Source organism: Penicillium macrosclerotiorum (assembly GCF_028827735.1).
Source record: "Penicillium macrosclerotiorum strain IBT 26536 chromosome Unknown utg000003l_segment0_segment0, whole genome shotgun sequence".
Lineage (NCBI taxonomy): Eukaryota > Fungi > Ascomycota > Eurotiomycetes > Eurotiales > Aspergillaceae > Penicillium > Penicillium macrosclerotiorum.
In genome coordinates, this window is record NW_026643083.1 from 4076998 (window position 1) to 4093242 (window position 16245).

The 16245-nt window shown below is 52.0% G+C and overlaps 9 protein-coding genes across 9 annotated transcripts; 4 read left to right on the forward strand and 5 right to left on the reverse strand.

Annotated features, from left to right (window-relative positions):
- Positions 1-277: 277 nt before the first annotated feature.
- On the reverse strand, positions 278-1208 carry N7462_004364 (glutathione S-transferase family protein; the record flags this gene model as incomplete). Its single annotated transcript, XM_057076090.1, has 3 exons — positions 278-490; positions 571-912; positions 1056-1208. The coding sequence occupies 3 exons, from the start codon at positions 1206-1208 to the stop codon at positions 278-280; spliced, it is 708 nt and encodes a 235-aa protein (XP_056935595.1).
- Positions 1209-2125: 917 nt separating this feature from the next.
- Positions 2126-3845, reverse strand: N7462_004365 (SH3 domain protein; the record flags this gene model as incomplete). Its single annotated transcript, XM_057076091.1, has 3 exons — positions 2126-3536; positions 3604-3687; positions 3757-3845. The coding sequence occupies 3 exons, from the start codon at positions 3843-3845 to the stop codon at positions 2126-2128; spliced, it is 1584 nt and encodes a 527-aa protein (XP_056935596.1).
- Positions 3846-4701: 856 nt separating this feature from the next.
- Positions 4702-5004, forward strand: N7462_004366 (uncharacterized protein; the record flags this gene model as incomplete). Its single annotated transcript, XM_057076092.1, has 2 exons — positions 4702-4747; positions 4811-5004. 2 exons carry the CDS (start codon positions 4702-4704, stop codon positions 5002-5004), a joined length of 240 nt encoding a protein of 79 aa, XP_056935597.1.
- An 832-nt stretch (positions 5005-5836) lies between these two features.
- On the forward strand, positions 5837-6407 carry N7462_004367 (putative stress response RCI peptide; the record flags this gene model as incomplete). The annotated part of the gene is made up of 2 exons (XM_057076093.1): positions 5837-5894; positions 5983-6407. 2 exons carry the CDS (start codon positions 5837-5839, stop codon positions 6405-6407), a joined length of 483 nt encoding a protein of 160 aa, XP_056935598.1.
- Positions 6408-7236: 829 nt separating this feature from the next.
- she9 (putative mitochondrion biogenesis protein (She9)) lies at positions 7237-8766 on the forward strand (the record flags this gene model as incomplete). The annotated part of the gene is made up of 3 exons (XM_057076094.1): positions 7237-7840; positions 7909-8547; positions 8594-8766. The coding sequence occupies 3 exons, from the start codon at positions 7237-7239 to the stop codon at positions 8764-8766; spliced, it is 1416 nt and encodes a 471-aa protein (XP_056935599.1).
- A 700-nt stretch (positions 8767-9466) lies between these two features.
- rip1 (ubiquinol--cytochrome-c reductase catalytic subunit RIP1) lies at positions 9467-10401 on the reverse strand (the record flags this gene model as incomplete). The annotated part of the gene is made up of 3 exons (XM_057076095.1): positions 9467-9799; positions 9882-9970; positions 10110-10401. The coding sequence occupies 3 exons, from the start codon at positions 10399-10401 to the stop codon at positions 9467-9469; spliced, it is 714 nt and encodes a 237-aa protein (XP_056935600.1).
- Positions 10402-10876: 475 nt separating this feature from the next.
- On the reverse strand, positions 10877-11465 carry N7462_004370 (DNA polymerase epsilon subunit C; the record flags this gene model as incomplete). Its single annotated transcript, XM_057076096.1, has 2 exons — positions 10877-11205; positions 11270-11465. The coding sequence occupies 2 exons, from the start codon at positions 11463-11465 to the stop codon at positions 10877-10879; spliced, it is 525 nt and encodes a 174-aa protein (XP_056935601.1).
- A 552-nt stretch (positions 11466-12017) lies between these two features.
- On the forward strand, positions 12018-14972 carry N7462_004371 (chloride channel protein; the record flags this gene model as incomplete). Its single annotated transcript, XM_057076097.1, has 7 exons — positions 12018-12504; positions 12580-12647; positions 12702-13061; positions 13112-13189; positions 13239-13564; positions 13632-13986; positions 14046-14972. 7 exons carry the CDS (start codon positions 12018-12020, stop codon positions 14970-14972), a joined length of 2601 nt encoding a protein of 866 aa, XP_056935602.1.
- Positions 14973-15396: 424 nt separating this feature from the next.
- On the reverse strand, positions 15397-16004 carry N7462_004372 (uncharacterized protein; the record flags this gene model as incomplete). Its single annotated transcript, XM_057076098.1, has 3 exons — positions 15397-15633; positions 15728-15821; positions 15895-16004. The coding sequence occupies 3 exons, from the start codon at positions 16002-16004 to the stop codon at positions 15397-15399; spliced, it is 441 nt and encodes a 146-aa protein (XP_056935603.1).
- Between the last annotated feature and the right edge of the window lie 241 nt (positions 16005-16245).

The window sequence follows — 16245 nt, forward strand, 5'->3', positions numbered from 1 at the left end:
AGAAGGAACTGATACTATGAAGCTCATTGCATTTCCCCTCATTTGCTCACTGCTGGGAAGATGGTGCGATCTATGGCTACTGGCATATTATGCCACCCATTTACTGCCATACCTCAATCCTCATTCAGGCATACTCGTTATGATTCCATGAGAGAGCTACGAGGGAAAAGAAATAGCTCATGGGAAGACCTCATAAAGCCAAAACGTCATTAATTGAGCATCTGATCCAGCCACAAGCTCGCATTCCAGGGGAGAGGGAAATATAGCAGCCTACTGCTTACGGCTTGGGGGCATATCGAGCCCGCGTCCGATCCGCAATGGCCTTCTCATTGAAGATAAAATTGACGCTCTCGTGGGCGACAGTAGCCTCCGCCCAGCGCTTGAATCGTGGTGCCTGCTGCTCCAGCAGGCCCGGCAGCTTGGTGCTCACCAAACCATGCTCGGGCTTAGCGAAGCCCAGGATACGGAGCAGGAAGGATCCAGATTGAACCTAGCCGGAGTCAGGTGAATCAGAATGCTTCGTCCAGAAACAACCGGGGAAACAGAATAAGTTTATGGGCCACGACATACCTCGGCCAAGGTGAGCTTCTCACTGCCGCCAAAGAACGGGCCCTTGCCCTCGGTCGACGCCAGCAAAGGCTCAACCTCCTTCACGACAGCAGCAACCAACTGCTCTGCGGCGGCATCGCGCTCCTCCTCCGAGACCGACCGCATGCTGGCAAAGAAGTGCGGGACAACCTTGCTAAAGAAAGCGTCCACAAAGAATGACTGGCGGGCGCGGTACAGCGCGTTCTCGGCCGGGCCCGACGGGGGTGTGAGATGCGAGGGGTGAGCATCAGCCAAGAACTGGGCAACGATGCCAGACTCGGTGATGACGTTGCCATTGTAGGAAATACTAGGGACCAGGCCACGCTAGAAAAACAAGAGAAACCGAGGTGCGTTAGTCAACGAAACCATGTTATAGTTCAGGTTAATTCCAAGCCCGCGGGGACCCGGGAAACAAGACCGAATGTTCTTCGGCGACGGACAGAGCAAGTGCTTTATGCCAGACATACCGGGTTGACTTCCAGATACCACGGCTCACGGGGTGTGTCTAGGTCAATAGTGACCTCTTCGTATTGCAAGCCGAGCTCTTTCAGCACAATGTGGGCGCGGTGTGCCCAGGGGCAGAGGCGATTGGTGTAAAGGATAATCTTAGGCGACGCCATGACGGTTGAGCGATGCAGGAATACGAGACGGGGTAGGGTAACGGCGTCAGTGAAGGAAGAGCAAAAGGCAAGAAAATCGGAAAGACGCCATTATTTATGCCATCACGGAATCCGAACGAAGGAGGGGTGGATTAGTAAAAGAATGGCGAAATCGAGGAGCTTGCCGGGGTTCCAGTTGCTAAACGCCGAGCCGGATAAGAAATGACGAGAGAAATGTGGGGGATTTTGGGTTTCGGCAGCGTGGATGCTACTCCCCACGGTAACATATCATCGAGTATAGCGTAAAGTATACTGTTTCCAGGATTACAGGAGCCAGAGAGTTGCAAGGCCAACATTTTGAATATTCGAATCTGATTATGTACATACATTAATACTTGTATATGTATCCGATATCCTCAGACCAAAACAATGCACCGGAGGACTCCACAGCACGAGTCACTCAACGGCCGGTTGCCGATGTGTACATAAGACGAAACGATATCAAGGCCAGCATTATATGTGGTCTTGCTCCGCCCGAGTCCGTAGCGCCAGCGTCCGGTTTCACAGAAATGGATGAAATCAAGGGGAGATGAAACAAAACAAAAGGGTGGTGGATAGGAAAAGATATAAGGAACGAGACGAGCATATAGTCGCCGTAAAATGGGGGGTATATCGAATACGAAAAAGAAGAAGAAAAAAAAAGAACCTGAGCACAAGCATCTCACGAGCATCAAGCATCGATCAGGGCCGAGCAACCAATGTCAAATCGTCGGGAGGGTGAAGGCAGCCAGCCTGTGAAAGAACTTGGAAAAGGAAGCACACGAGTGGACCAACTCCGCGCGAAAACTGGCGCAACGGAACAAGAAATGCTGCACACGCTGTCGTCAAGGCGTAAAAGTCGCATGAAAACAATGAAGAAACGGTATTTTCTCCAGCGCTCACATTTCGTCCTCCTCCGAAACGCCGCCATCAATGATCTTTCGCCAGTGCTGCGGAAGACAGATGCAAACCAACGGGAAGGCTTTGATCTCACCAGAGGGGGCCGGCGACAGACTTGGCCGGTGCGAGCCATTGGAGACTCCGCTATCACGCTGCTCACGATGACGAATATCATAGTCCTCAGCCCGCTCAGGGAGACGAACACCCGTGGCCCAGCCATCGTCCCAGATGCCAATTACCTTCAGCATCTCACCCCGGTCCAGCTCGAACTCATCGCCCGCCCGGGGCGAGTACGCCCACAGAGCAGCCACCGTGTCGCCAGGGCGAATGTCGTCTTGTGAGTAATAGTCACGGAAATAGGACAATTGCTCCGACTGGCCGCTCGTCACTCCCTCGGGAGAGGAATATTGACCCACGGTGCCCGAAAGCGGCGAGCTGTCGCTGTCCAGTCCAGCCAGAGCAGAGCTACTCGAGAGTGAGCCGTGACGTTTTCCTGTCACAGGAGGGATTCTGCGAGACATGGCTCCTGGGCTAGCACCCATGGCTTCTGAATCGGAGGAATCGCTATATTTAGCCCCACCGAACATAGCAGCTGATGTTCGTGAGTACGCGGGAGAGGAGCTCGGAACTTCACGCAGGGCAGACATGCGGGCGACACGGCCTCCTGGGACCATGTTGATTCTGGTCGGGCTATCTGGCTGCGCAGGTAGCTTTTCCATTGGCGGCGAAGCACCCTTTCTTTGTGGGTTGGGCTGGTTAAGTCCTGCGTCATTTTGCGATTGGCGGCGACGGCGAGTACAGATGAAAAGGAAGGCGAGAAGAGCACCCAAGATTGCAGCTCCAGCAACGGATCCGACCACAATGCCCGCAATTTGACCTCCTGACAAGCCATGACCCGTGCCTCCATTCGCGGCGGCCGCGGCCGTGGTGGTGGTAATTGGCTGTAAGGTTGTGGTAGGGGTACTGACACCCTCACACCGGCTAGTGGCATTGGAAGTGGTGCAGCATGTATCGGTCGAGTTGGAGGAGCTTGAGTCGCAGTAGGTGCAGAGACCGATAAGGTTGGATGAAAAGCCACAGTTATCCGGCTCGTTAGTGGATCCTTCCACACAGCTTCCAGTCAGCGAGTCGGCCGGTTGCGAACAAATGGTAAAGTCGGAGCGAATCTGTTGGATGTAGTTTTTGTCGGTTTCGGGGCAGAGATCCGTGTTCACCATGATCTCCTCCTCGCTGGTGGCGTAGAGTGCGCAGGTCTCGGCACATAGGGGTTCTGATTGATCGTCCGACAGGTTGCAGTCATCCTTAGAGCTTTGAATGAGGCCACTGCAGACGACACTGGTAGTATATTGGGCGTAGTAGTCATATAATGCACTTGAATTCAGGCCTTCACATCCTAATAGGTCGACATATCTGGAGGGACGCGGTCAGCTGGGTTCCTAGATTCGACGCGTGACCCGATAGCCATGACACCACTTACTTGGAAGTGACATAGGAGCCCGAGACATAATTGCTCAGGGATTGGTCGAATGAGCTCAAATTAGTGACATTTTTGAGCCATGGACTGGTTTACGACGATCAGTATGCGATGTCTCCCGTTGGGTGCTTGATGGCACGGGAGAGCAGCACTCACAAGTCAGCATATTGGCTGGAGTTGGTCGAGACCGATGAGCTACTCCAGGCAGAACAGACAGTCGACCCCGACAGGGACAGACAGGACATCTCCGGATAATGCTCCTCGGCAGTCCTGTAAGAGCTTCCCAGAAGAGCTTCCGAGGGGAATGTCGCCGCGGAATGTGTCAGATCGAACCAAGAAGTTTCCGTCAGACCCGTCGCATGTCGGTGCGAATTCCACGATTGCAATGGGTTTCAAGCCCGGGTTTGAAAACAGTCGACCGTGAGCCAATTGCAGGGTCGTCTAGCTCAAGTCGAGAAGCGAAAGGAAGAGAGAGAAAAAAAACACGCAGAGAGAAGAATTTGGGGGTGATAAAACGAATGACTCTGGTGCCCACAACAAACCGTGTGGACCCGCAGGGAAAAGGCAAGATCAATCGAGCCGTGAACGACTCCCGATCGCGTGGGAATTGAAGAAGGGAATGGATGACCAATCGAGGGTGAAGGAGGAGAGGAGAAAGGGAGAGTCGAGATGCAATGGGGTGGAAGCGATGGTCTGGGCGTACGTTTTGGGGGGGGGGCTTTGCGTGGGTACAACTCAGGTGTTCGGGGGTGGTTTGGGGGAGGAAGCAGAAAGGATTGGAGATTGGATACGGGTGACTCCTGTCAAGTCCAGGTATTGACGGGTTTCGGCGTTTTTACCACTAGCACCTGAACGGGGGATAAATAGGGGGAGGTTGGGGACGAGAGCAGGAATCACCAAGGCAGGAACAGGGGCACGACGAGACGATACCCCGTCAATACGAGAAGTCTGGAAGCACCTGAAACGAGGCTAAGACGAAGCGGGCGTAGGAGGATTTGTATGCAGTTCGAGACTATCAGTATGGGTTCGACCAGACTGCCAAGTTAACATAAACAGTTAGTACTAGACTTAACTATGGGCTGTACTATTATTAATGTTATGATGGCCTTGACCCGAGACTTCGGGAGCTCCATATGGAGCACAATTGGTACGCAGGCGCTATGCAAATGATTATTTGAAACAGATCTAATGGATTCTACGGTCCCTATAGAACCATACACTGGTCTTGTGAAGCGCTGCCCGAGCCAGTCTCAAAAGGGGGGCTGGTGTATCAAAATTGTGACCGGAGCATCGACTCAACTCGGTAACGGCGAATGGCACCCAGCGCGCAGTATGCTAAGCCGTGCCTATCTCAATGCCTTGTCTAGTCCATTCCGGGCCATGCCAGGACCCGGTGCGGTCTAGCATGCGCCGGCCCATCCACTCAGCGTGGCGCTTGAAGACCCATAGAGCCGATCGCTATCATAGCCCGTTGGCCCGCCTCGCAAAAGTTTGGGCGCCAGGGTCGATTCCTCTCTCAGGAATCACCCTCCAAAAAAAATCTGACTCCATACAGAAGTCTCTGTATTGTACGTTTCCAAACCTTGCCTGAACGCGACACCTGGATATGCAAGAAATGTGAGCTGTCGGGCTTGGGCATGAAGCATCCTGCGAGGGACACAGAGTCCTGCGGGGAGAACCCAATTCGATGCGCCAATGGCCGTTGGCCAGCACAAATAATGAACTGCGTAGGTATGGAAACAAGTTCCTGTATATGCATATGAATATTCCCGAGGACCGCAAAACCCACTGCGAGAGTGGACGTGTAGACCCTGGCTCGGGCCCCGAGTCCCAGAGACCCGAGGGTGCCCCCCGCTTTTCTGTTGGACAAGTCTGAACATTTGGGCTGCATGGTCGATCAGGTCCTGCAAGAGCCAAGAAAGAGTTTGGAGTGAGTCCGTTATTAGCAGGAGGCTAGAACCTATAGTGTTCATCGACTTAGAACTGTCGAATGAGAGAAGAATCCATGCTTTCGCCGTCCATGTCATGTGATCAACGTCATCTGATCTGACAACCAGGCTTCCACCTGCAACGACCCCATCGAAAGACTAGAAGAATATCTACACATCAACACCATCAGAGGCGCGGATAAGCTTTCATCGCGATCTCTGTTGATACACACCACCATCCAAACCTTACAGGTGATAGAGCACAACCTACCTTCTCCACCAACCCTCTCTTGCCCCCCTCTGGAGCCATGTGTAGCTCCGATATCTTCCTGGCGGTCCTCGCCGTCTTCTTTCCGCCCATTGCCGGTAAGTTCTTCATCCCTACTAAGCACTTACTTGGGATCAGCCCTTGCGATCAACACGCAGTGAGCCTGACAGTCTTCGCACGCAATAGTCTGGGTCAAGGCGGGGATCTGCACCGCAGATTCCATTATCAACATCGCCCTGTGTCTCCTGGGCTTCATTCCCGGTCTGATTCATGCCTGGTACATCATCCTCAAATATCCAGAGCCGGATTATGATGATGTTGCCTACGAGCCCATCTCCGGTGGCTCCAGCCAGCGCCGCGACCTTGAGAACGGTCGCGTGACTTACCTCTATGTCTCAAACCAGCCTCACCCGCATTCCTCCCAGCGTCCCTCATACGGTGCAGTCAACACGCACTCCCAGAACACTCCTGCCACAGAGTCAAACAATGCCCCGAAACCTTCCGGCCCCCCGCAGGAAGGTGCTGCTGCGAGTAATGGCGAGGGCCACTCCGCACCACCCACTTACGCCGAGGCTGTGAGGGGTGACCACAAGATCCAAACCCAGGATTAAATGGGAAATGACGCGCAGGCGGTGATGGCCAGCGTATTCATTGGTTTTTTCCCCTATTTGCTGCCAATATGCACTGCTCCCCTTTGGATTCATCGTAAACGCTTTGCACCTCTGGATACGAGATCATCATGACTTTGACGAAGAATATGTGTTTGTGTAATTTCTTTCCCTATTTTATCAGTTCGCCTTTTCAGGACCGGCTTCTTCGATTTCAGTTTTCTCTCTTTTTCTCCCTTTTTTTTCTTATTCGTTGCGCTTTGTGTGCAGAATTATAACCTTGTCTCAACATCTCTCCAGCGAGATGCATCTGTGTAATCCCAACACCGGCAGCCATTTTTCGATAAAGAGGTGGTACATTGGGGAATATCCAGGGTTTCATAGTATTTTCAATCAATTGTTTCAATCTGGTTCAGCTGGAGATTTTTGCTGATCAGCTGGCTTGATCAGGAAGTTGCGTAAATGTTGTGAAGAAAGGATGGGTCATTATATATATATATCGTGGACATACGTAACTTAGGCACTATACCTAAAAAGGCATAAACAAACCATTACCAAGTGCGAATAACTTAGAAAGTTTAAAGGCACCCGAAATATGGAACTCAAGAACTCTGAAGTTATCAGCAGAATACAGAGCAGATCAAAATTTATTGCTCTAAGATTAAATATATAAACGGTGCTGCTGCTAGACGGCGGCCGTCCCATCTGATAAGCGGTAGGCCGCAACCCGCCCCGAGGGAGAACCGCTTCCGTACCCGGCGGGATTTCTTTCGAGTTGCACCCCAACCGACCTTCAACAACCCCTCTTGGCCCCGAAGCCCTCATACTGGCCATGCAGTCCATGCCGTTGCTTATTCGGCAATCGCTTCGGTCTAGCATACACCTCGCGCGAACCACTGCCCGACCAGTGCAGTCACGCCGTCTCCGCCCGACACCTCCGAACGCTTTTACCGTGAACCCGGCGTCACGGAGCTTCTCAGTCTGCCTCCAATGCCAGTTCCGGCAGCACCCAGACTCCTCTTTTCCACATGATGACAAAGAAAAGCCCATCTCTGATGCAGAGAGGCTGATCAACGCGGCCAAAGAGGCCAATTCGTCCCAGGCGATCCCTCTACCAGGCCCGAGTGCGGGGAGCTCTGGTGCCGTGAACACGTCCGCGACGGATTCCGTAAAGCAGATACCTCCCAAGCTAGAGGAACAGGTCCTATCGGGCCAGATAGAGCCAGAGAAAAATACAGACCAAAGCCCGAATGCGGAGGGTGAGCAGCGCGGCGGCCTTCCCTCCTATATTGAGAGCCGCCGGTCCAAAATGTCTAAGCAGTTTAGCACGATGATGGACAATCTTCAGTCAAATGTATTTGTTGCGGGCCAACGCCTAAATGATCTGACCGGATACTCCGGCATCGAGGCTCTCAAGAATGAAATCCACACCCAAGGTGCGTGAGAACCGCTCACCCGCCGAGTACCAGAACCGGGGCTGACTATCTTATCCTTTTCTCTCCAGAAAACCGACTTCGAGCTGCCCGTGCACAAGTTCGCAAGGCCAAGGAGGATTATACGACCGCAATCAACCGTCGCTCCGCCTCCCAGCGTGAAGTCAACGATCTTCTTCAGCGCAAGCATGCGTGGTCTTCAACTGACCTCGAGCGCTTTACTCTTCTCTATCGCAACGATCATACCAACGAGGTTGCCGAGACCGAGACACAAGAGGCTCTATCGCTGGCTGAACGCGAGGCCGAAGAAGCTGCAGCGTCACTCAGCAAGTGTATTCTCTCTCGGTACCACGAAGAACAGGTCTGGTCCGACAAGATCCGCCGGATGAGTACCTGGGGTACATGGGGCCTGATGGGGATGAACGTTCTCCTCTTCTTGATCTTCCAGATCGCTGTTGAGCCCTGGCGCCGGCGCCGGCTTGTCAAGGGATTCGAGGACAAGGTAGTGGAGGCTTTGGAGAAGGAGAAAGCCCTGCACCGGACTGGCCCCGAGGGCTATGTTATGGCCTCTACTCTACCCGAAGTGATCGATTCTACCGTTGAATCATCGATCGCGTCGATCGAAACCCCTAGCAGTGATGCAGCTCCCGTGGCAGCAGAGGTGGCCGCTTCACCCGAGTCTACTTTGTCCGAAACTACCACGCTGTCGGGTTCTCCTTCTCTTGACACCCAACCTCTCCTCTCCCGACTCTCCAGCATCTCTTCCCCCCCCCTTATCCCTCGAATACTGGCAACAAGTATTGAACGAGTTCTTCAATGAGCGCACATTTGTCATCTCCCAGCGTGATCTCACCCTAGCGGCTGTGCAGAGTGCTGCAGCTGGCGCGGCCGTGATGGGCCTGTTGATTGCTCTGGTGAGGCCCCGGTAAAGGGATCCGGAATCGAAACTTGTATATTGGAAACAGAACCACGGACATCACACTTCGTGCTGTTCTCCGTTATTTGCCCATCCATCCCAGCACATACTACCCAGCGCTTCTGGTAAATGCCTGTATAGATGAAGAGATACATCTAGTTGGACTTCAATAAATCCATGTGTACTTTTAGCCCAGTCCTCTCCTGATGGCCTGTTATACAATGAAGATACCTCAACGAAATGTCCCTAAATCGAGGCCACGCTGAGAACGTGGAGCTTCTCAATGAAAAAGCAACTGATGTAGTACAAAAGAAATTTCATGACTAGGCGATACACTGGCAAATATAGAACACAAGTATGTACTCAAGGAGACCGCAGGACACACCCTGGAATCGACTGAACATCGCTAGCTCTAAGAAAGAGTCTAGAACGTCGCGAGACCGGGGACACAATAGCAGAAATGGGTGGAAAAAGAGGCTCATTTTTGTCCATATTAAAACACGGTCTCTTAATCTTGACAAGACACACGGCCGCTCTGTCTAAAAAACGGGAAAAAGAAATAACAGATCACACAAGCACATACACAGCGAAGGTTGCCCACCTCGCTCCTTCGTCTTTGCACCTCCCTCTCACAATCAACTTCGGTCTAAACAAGACATGGTTGCCCGCAGAAAGCGAGGTCTTCATTTTGATCCACACAGGAAAGGCGTCGTTTAACCGATGACAAGGGTCTCATCCTCGGGGAAGCTGTATTGGGGAACCTCGAGATTGAGAGGGGCCGGGCCCTTGCGGATACGGCCAGAGATATCGTAGTGAGAGCCGTGGCAGGGGCAGAACCAGCCGCCGAAGTCGCCGGCCTCGCCGATGGGCACACAACCCAGGTGGGTGCAGACACCGAGCATGACCAGCCACTCGGGGCGCTGCACACGATCCTCGTCGGACTGGGGGTCACGCATGGACTCCCACTTGGCCTCACGGGCCTCGTCGATCTCACCCTGGGTGCGGTGACGGATGAAGACGGGCTTGCCACGCCACTTGATAATGACCTGTTTATGCGGGAAAAAAGGCGTGTAAGTTGAGATGCTGCTAATTGGGGAGCCAGGAGAATCAGTAGGCCAGGTCACGTACGTTCTTGCCCTCAGGGATAGCGCCAAGGGCGATCTCGACCTTAGCCTGAGCCAGGACATCGGCGGAGGCGGACATGTTGACGAGGAAGTCTGCAGGGGAAAATCACATCATTAGTCTCAACCAAGGCAAACTTTACATCACCCACGCGCTTAATTTGATCCAGATTATCTGCTCCACGATCCGGTAACCAATCCTCGAGAGAGGATGAAAATGTATAAAAAAACGTACCCTGAACGGTCGCCTTAGCACCGACGGCGGAAGCCAGACCCATGGTGCCGGCCATGAAGTAGGAGAAGACCTGGTTGGAGCGAGGGGACTTGCTCGACTGGTATTTGCTGAAATTGGGGATCTTCAGGGTCGAACCACGCTCATTGGCGCTGGCGAAGGGGCTCTGGAACGAAGCCTTCGCATCGGAGACTCCCCTCCGCTGTTGGCAGGAGGTGACGGCGGCGCGGGTGGTGGGCAGCTGCTGGCGGGCGCAAGTGCGCAGCAGGGTGCTGGAAGCGGAGGAGAGCGACATCGTGATGCAATTGACCGCAGGGGAGTGTATTGACCGCAATTGCGTTGGTCGTTTGGCAGGCGGGAGGAAGAGGGAGGGAGTGGATGAAGTCGGAAGTCGAAGTTGGAGCCAGAGCTTTCGCTAGCGATCGGAATCACGGGGCCTGTCATTGGCTGAGCGGATCCCGGGTGTGACCCCATCCCTCGACCACCAACCCTCGTGTATGATGCCACACGCAAACTATGGCCTCGGGCCATCGGGTTCAATGGAGTTTACTGAGGAGTATCGAATTGAATGTCGAGTGTATCTTGAGTGTGATTTGGTATCTACTAAATGCGTTGAATTCACCATACCCCCGAGCCCGATGCGACCTGAGAGCAAACAAAAAGCACCTTTTGGCTAAGAGACAGCCCGCCAGAAATCCAAGCAACTCCAATGCAAATCGATCAGAAACGGAAAAGAACTGTTATTTTCGATCCCGGACAAATCTTCCAAATTAATCCTTCATCTCTACGTCCGTGTCTTGCCGAACCGCAGGCTCAACCGTCCGGTCCACGATCAGCGCACTTACTGGGACCACAGGCGTACGAGGGAGATTTGGTGACGATGCACTTGCTTCTGTCTGAGGGGGTGCGCTCTCAGCCGTGGCACCATTCGTATTGCCGGGGCCAGCACCGGTTCCATTGAGAGTGCGTTGACCCTTTTCCATCTCGATCTGTTTCGCTGCCTCCTTGGCCTTCTTCTCCTTGAATTGTTTGTATGTCGTAGTCTTGGGAATGACATCGGAAAGGAACTCGAGGTTATCGATGTGTGAAACTGCCGTAGCTATAATTGCATGTCAGCCAGCCCGCCGCTTGCCTGGTTTATGGCGCCGCCAACCATCACCCACCTAAATCTTTGTATTGAACAGTCTTGCGCGGCTTCCTTTCGGACTTGACCACATTGTGACCCTGCTCGGCGAGGTACTGGATGAACATTTCCTGCGCTGTGGTTAGCCGGCGTGCTAGGAAGTGTGAGGCGCGAGCTCCGTACTGTGGCCATAGCAATGACGAAGGTCGCGTTATTGGAACATTGCACAATATCATCGTCAAGCTGAATGATCTTCTTGATACGGGAGACTGGAAAGTCATTAGCCATTGCCTGTCTGATCTCGGAGAGGTCTTTACGAACTGGGAAGTGCGCTCTGCCCAGTGATCTCATCCGGTTCACCCATGGTCTTTGGGGACATATTAGGGGGTGGTATAACAGATAACCAAAGAATGAGTAGTTAAAAGGATATAGGTAGGATGAGAAGCTTTCTTTCGTGTCCAGCAGGTCCGAGGGCGCGAGTGTAAGAGTCGAGAAAGCCAAACGCGTGTGCGCGGGCGTTATCTCAGCAGGGCTCCGTTATCGATACTTGGCGCGGACATACACTTTAGACACCTCAACATCCGCCTCGTTTCACGTTGGAATTACCTGAGACAGCCGAACCCTTTCCGATCGGCCTTGATTTTCTGCGAAGAGCCCATTTGCCATTACTTAGGCCTCGTCGGACAGCTTCCCCCTCCCAGGGACGGCCTGCGATCACCTGTCGCGGCGGAAACGCATCATCGACCGAGCTCGAAGACTATGCTGATTTCACTGCTCCGGTCGATGGTATGACTTCGGCACGACTCTCTTCGGCCTCCTCCCGGTCGCCCTCAATTCTCTCGGAGCGTCGCGACCTGCGCAGACTATCTGGCCTCTCTGTTTCCTCACCCCTGGAGGCCGACCCAACATCCCATGCTCAAGACACCCAACCCCCCGCCATCACAGAAGAAATTAGCGAGATCAAACGTTACGAAGACTTCACAACAATCGACTGGGTTCAGGATGCGGTATATGAGCAAAGCGCTCGAAGGGCCAGGCGACGGACCGGCGGAGGCTTCTGGGACAAGGAAGGCGTATTTGGCTGGAGACGAAAAGTACGCGAGTCCTATGATGCCGGTCAAGCTTGGCTTGTCGTCACCCTTGTTGGCATGGCGATTGGGCTGAATTCCGCTTTGCTCAATATCATCACTGAATGGCTATCGGATATCAAACTCGGCCATTGTACAACAGCATTTTATCTGAACGAACAGTTCTGCTGTTGGGGCGCTGAGGGAGGTATGTGAAATCACGTCAAATACCTTTGAAGTGGCCTTCGTTCTGATTAGCACTAACAAATGAATTTCTCAATAGGTTGTCCCGAGTGGAAACACTGGACATCGTTCTGGATCCTGAATTACGTTGTTTATTTCTTTTTTGCGGTAAGACTTTCCTGCAGTTCCATGAAAAAGAATTCTTAACTAACGTCTGTATAGGTTCTTCTTGCTTTGATTGCAGCGATCCTAGTCAAAACTTTTGCCCCCTATGCCGCTGGATCCGGCATTTCGGAGATCAAATGCATTATCGCTGGGTTCGTGATGAAGGGGTTTCTAGGAGCCTGGACATTGCTTATCAAGTCAATCGCATTGCCATTGGCAATCGCATCTGGCCTGTCTGTGGGAAAAGAAGGACCCAGCGTCCATTTTGCAGTATGTACCGGAAACGTGATATCTCGCTTCTTTGGAAAGTACAAACAAAGTGCTTCAAAAACACGAGAGATTTTGACTGCGTCAGCAGCAGCTGGCGTGGCTGTTGCTTTCGGTAGTCCAATCGGTGGTGTACTGTTTTCGCTTGAGGTATGTCTAACACTATCTAATTTTAAGCCCAGGAAGCTGATCACGAATAGGAAATGGCCAATTACTTCCCACTTAAGACACTCTGGCGTAGCTATTTCTGTGCCCTAGTGGCGACTAGTGTGCTTGCTGTACGTTTCCATGGATATCTAACTCTAGTATGTCACTAATTCCAAACAGGCCTTGAACCCATTCAGAACTGGACAGTTGGTCATGTTTCAGGTTGAATATGATCGTACATGGCATTTCTTTGAGTTCATCTTTTTCGTGCTCCTCGGTGTTTTCGGAGGATTGTATGGCGCATTCGTCATGAAGTGGAATCTGCGGGTAGCTGCATTTCGGAAGAAATATCTTACGAAATACCCTATCGCCGAGACTGTGTTTCTTACTGCTCTTACGGCGATTCTATGCTATCCAAACATGTTTCTCAAGATCAACATGACGGAAATGATGGAGATTCTCTTCCGTGAATGTGAAGGTGGACATGATTACAACGGACTTTGCGAGTAAGAGTGTCTCACCCAAGTTTGAAACCTTTGAACACAATTCTAATCCGAATTTGCTTTTTTATAGGAGTAAGAACCGATGGTCAATGGTTTTGTCTTTATTCATTGCCACAATTATGCGCGTTGGGCTGGTGATTATTTCCTATGGATGCAAGGTGCCGGCTGGTATCTTCGTGCCATCGATGGCTATTGGTGCATCCTTCGGTCGCATGGTGGGAATCATGGTGCAGGCACTACACGAATCCTTTCCCAATTCAGCTTTCTTCGCGTCGTGCGAGCCGGATGTCCCTTGCATCACTCCCGGGACGTACGCCTTCCTAGGTGCTGGAGCGGCGCTGAGTGGAATTATGCATCTCACTATTTCAGTCACTGTGATCATGTTTGAGCTGACGGGTGCATTGACTTATATTTTACCAACCATGGTATGTTCTACGCCTGCTTGCATGCATCGATCGAACTTATCTAACAAAATATACAATAGATTGTGGTAGGCGTGACCAAAGCCGTTGGAGACCGATTTGGAAACGGAGGCATTGCGGATCGAATGATTTGGTTCAACGGGTTCCCTTTCTTGGATAACAAGGAAGACCATGTCTTCAATGTGCCAGTTTCCCATGCGATGACAACAGACCCGCTCACGCTCCCTGCTTCAGACTTCCCTGTTCGCGAAGCAGAACACCTCTTGAGCGATAACAAGTTCCAAGGTTTCCCAATTGTTGAAGATCGAAGTTCCAAAATTCTTGTCGGTTATATCGGACGTACTGAATTGCGGTACGCTATCGACCGTGCACGCAGTGAGGGACTTGTTTCACCTAGAGCACGGTGTGTCTTCACCAAAGAGGCAGCCGAGGCAACAGTTGCGCGGCGTGCATCTGGCCGACGAAGTTCTCAGGCTGCGGAGACATTTGACGAAATTCAAACTAGTGTAGGTGCTGGTGTGGTCAATTTCTCACGGTATGTCGACCACACCCCACTCACTGTGCACCCTCGTCTTCCGCTGGAGACTGTCATGGAACTCTTCAAGAAGATGGGCCCCCGGGTCATCCTTGTCGAGCACCGTGGTCGTTTGACAGGCCTGGTGACTGTGAAGGACTGCCTCAAATACCAGTTCAAGGTTGAAGCCGAGGAACATGCGCTAGCAGCAACGACCTCATCCGACTTCTCCTCTGCCCCGCTAGGTGGACACTTGAGTACTCCTGCCCCGGCGACCCTGGAAGACCGCCTATGGGGTTTCATACAGACTGTTGTCGGGTTTGTGTCTGGATTTGGACGAGCTCATCGCCCCGTCCAGCTCCGTGACCGAAGTCACACTAGGGGAGCACCGGAGTCAGAGGGAATCTTGGACGGGACAGAGGACGATGGATTTGTAGAATTAGAAGACAGAGAAAGGCGGTCTGACGGGCATTAGGATTGTACAATTTATGTTGATATAGGCCGATAGAGGTGTTTGGGGGGTACGCATCGGATGATTGCCCATGACTCTTTTCTTCTTATCTGGGCCGTTGGCCTCGAGTAGATCACCGCGTCTCAGAACTCGGGAATAACCCTAACGATTTTTCATAAAGACGACATGTCCAGCTCACTGTCTTTGCTACTTCCTTGCATTTGGGAATTCTTTTTGAGAAGCGAGTCTCGACACCGCTATAGACGCTAAATGCGAATAAGGCCAAGTTGGACAAGCTCAGACGCCACTGTAACACAGAACCTGCCCGGGAGAATGGTCGACAGGGTCCCAGCCTTAATGAAGCAATTATCTGCCAAGATAATCTGACATTGTTGTATTATCATCACCTTATATTCATCCTATATTCTAATAGACCCGAACATCATATTTATGCCCCTTCGCGCATTCCGACCAAGATACAACCGGCTCCCATCATCGCGGCGCCAAGCCACCAAAGCCCCCCGACCGATTCTTTGAACACAATCATGCCGAGTAGTGCTGTGGCCAAGAAATTGGCTGAGGTATTTGTGATAGACACTTTTGTGGTGGACGGGCCGGCAGTCAGGGCGCGGGTAAAGAGGGCCCACATGATAATATTGCACAGTACATTGAGGCCAAGACAAGCCTGGGACCGAAGTTAGTTTTGCTTTATAGATATATTCATCTGGATTTGTGCGAGGGAGGGGGAAGAGCGACGAAGAAGGAAAGCGAGGGCGTACACCGCGAACGAGGAGTTCTAAGAAAGTTGAGGACTCGAGGCCGAATAGGTGGGCTATAGATTGGGCAAAAGCTGTTGTGTGATTATCTGTTGTTCTATAGTAGTATGTCAGCTGAGGTTCAGGCGCGACCTGTTGCTATAATGATTGTTTATACAGCGGAAGCTTACAGCTTTGCGAACAGTCCGTTCAGAGCGGCGAAGGCGCCGCTTGCCAGCGCAAGGACGATCCAGGGGGACGTGGTGCTGGTGGCGGGTTGCTGTGTCGTTGTCGAAGCCATTCGGGCTATTATATGCAGTCTCCCTTAATATATAGGTGTTTCCCTGGAGCTATACAGCACCTAGATATCAAGCTTGGGGCAGAGTAGACAGAGTGGAGATCCCACGAAGGAAGGGGAAGGTTGGATGCCAAGACTGATAAGATAGTGGTTTCTGGATCTCGAAATGATAAATGACGAGATCAATCGGAACAAAAGAAATGTAAAACATAGCAGATTACTCAATAGCAGGGCAGAATACTAC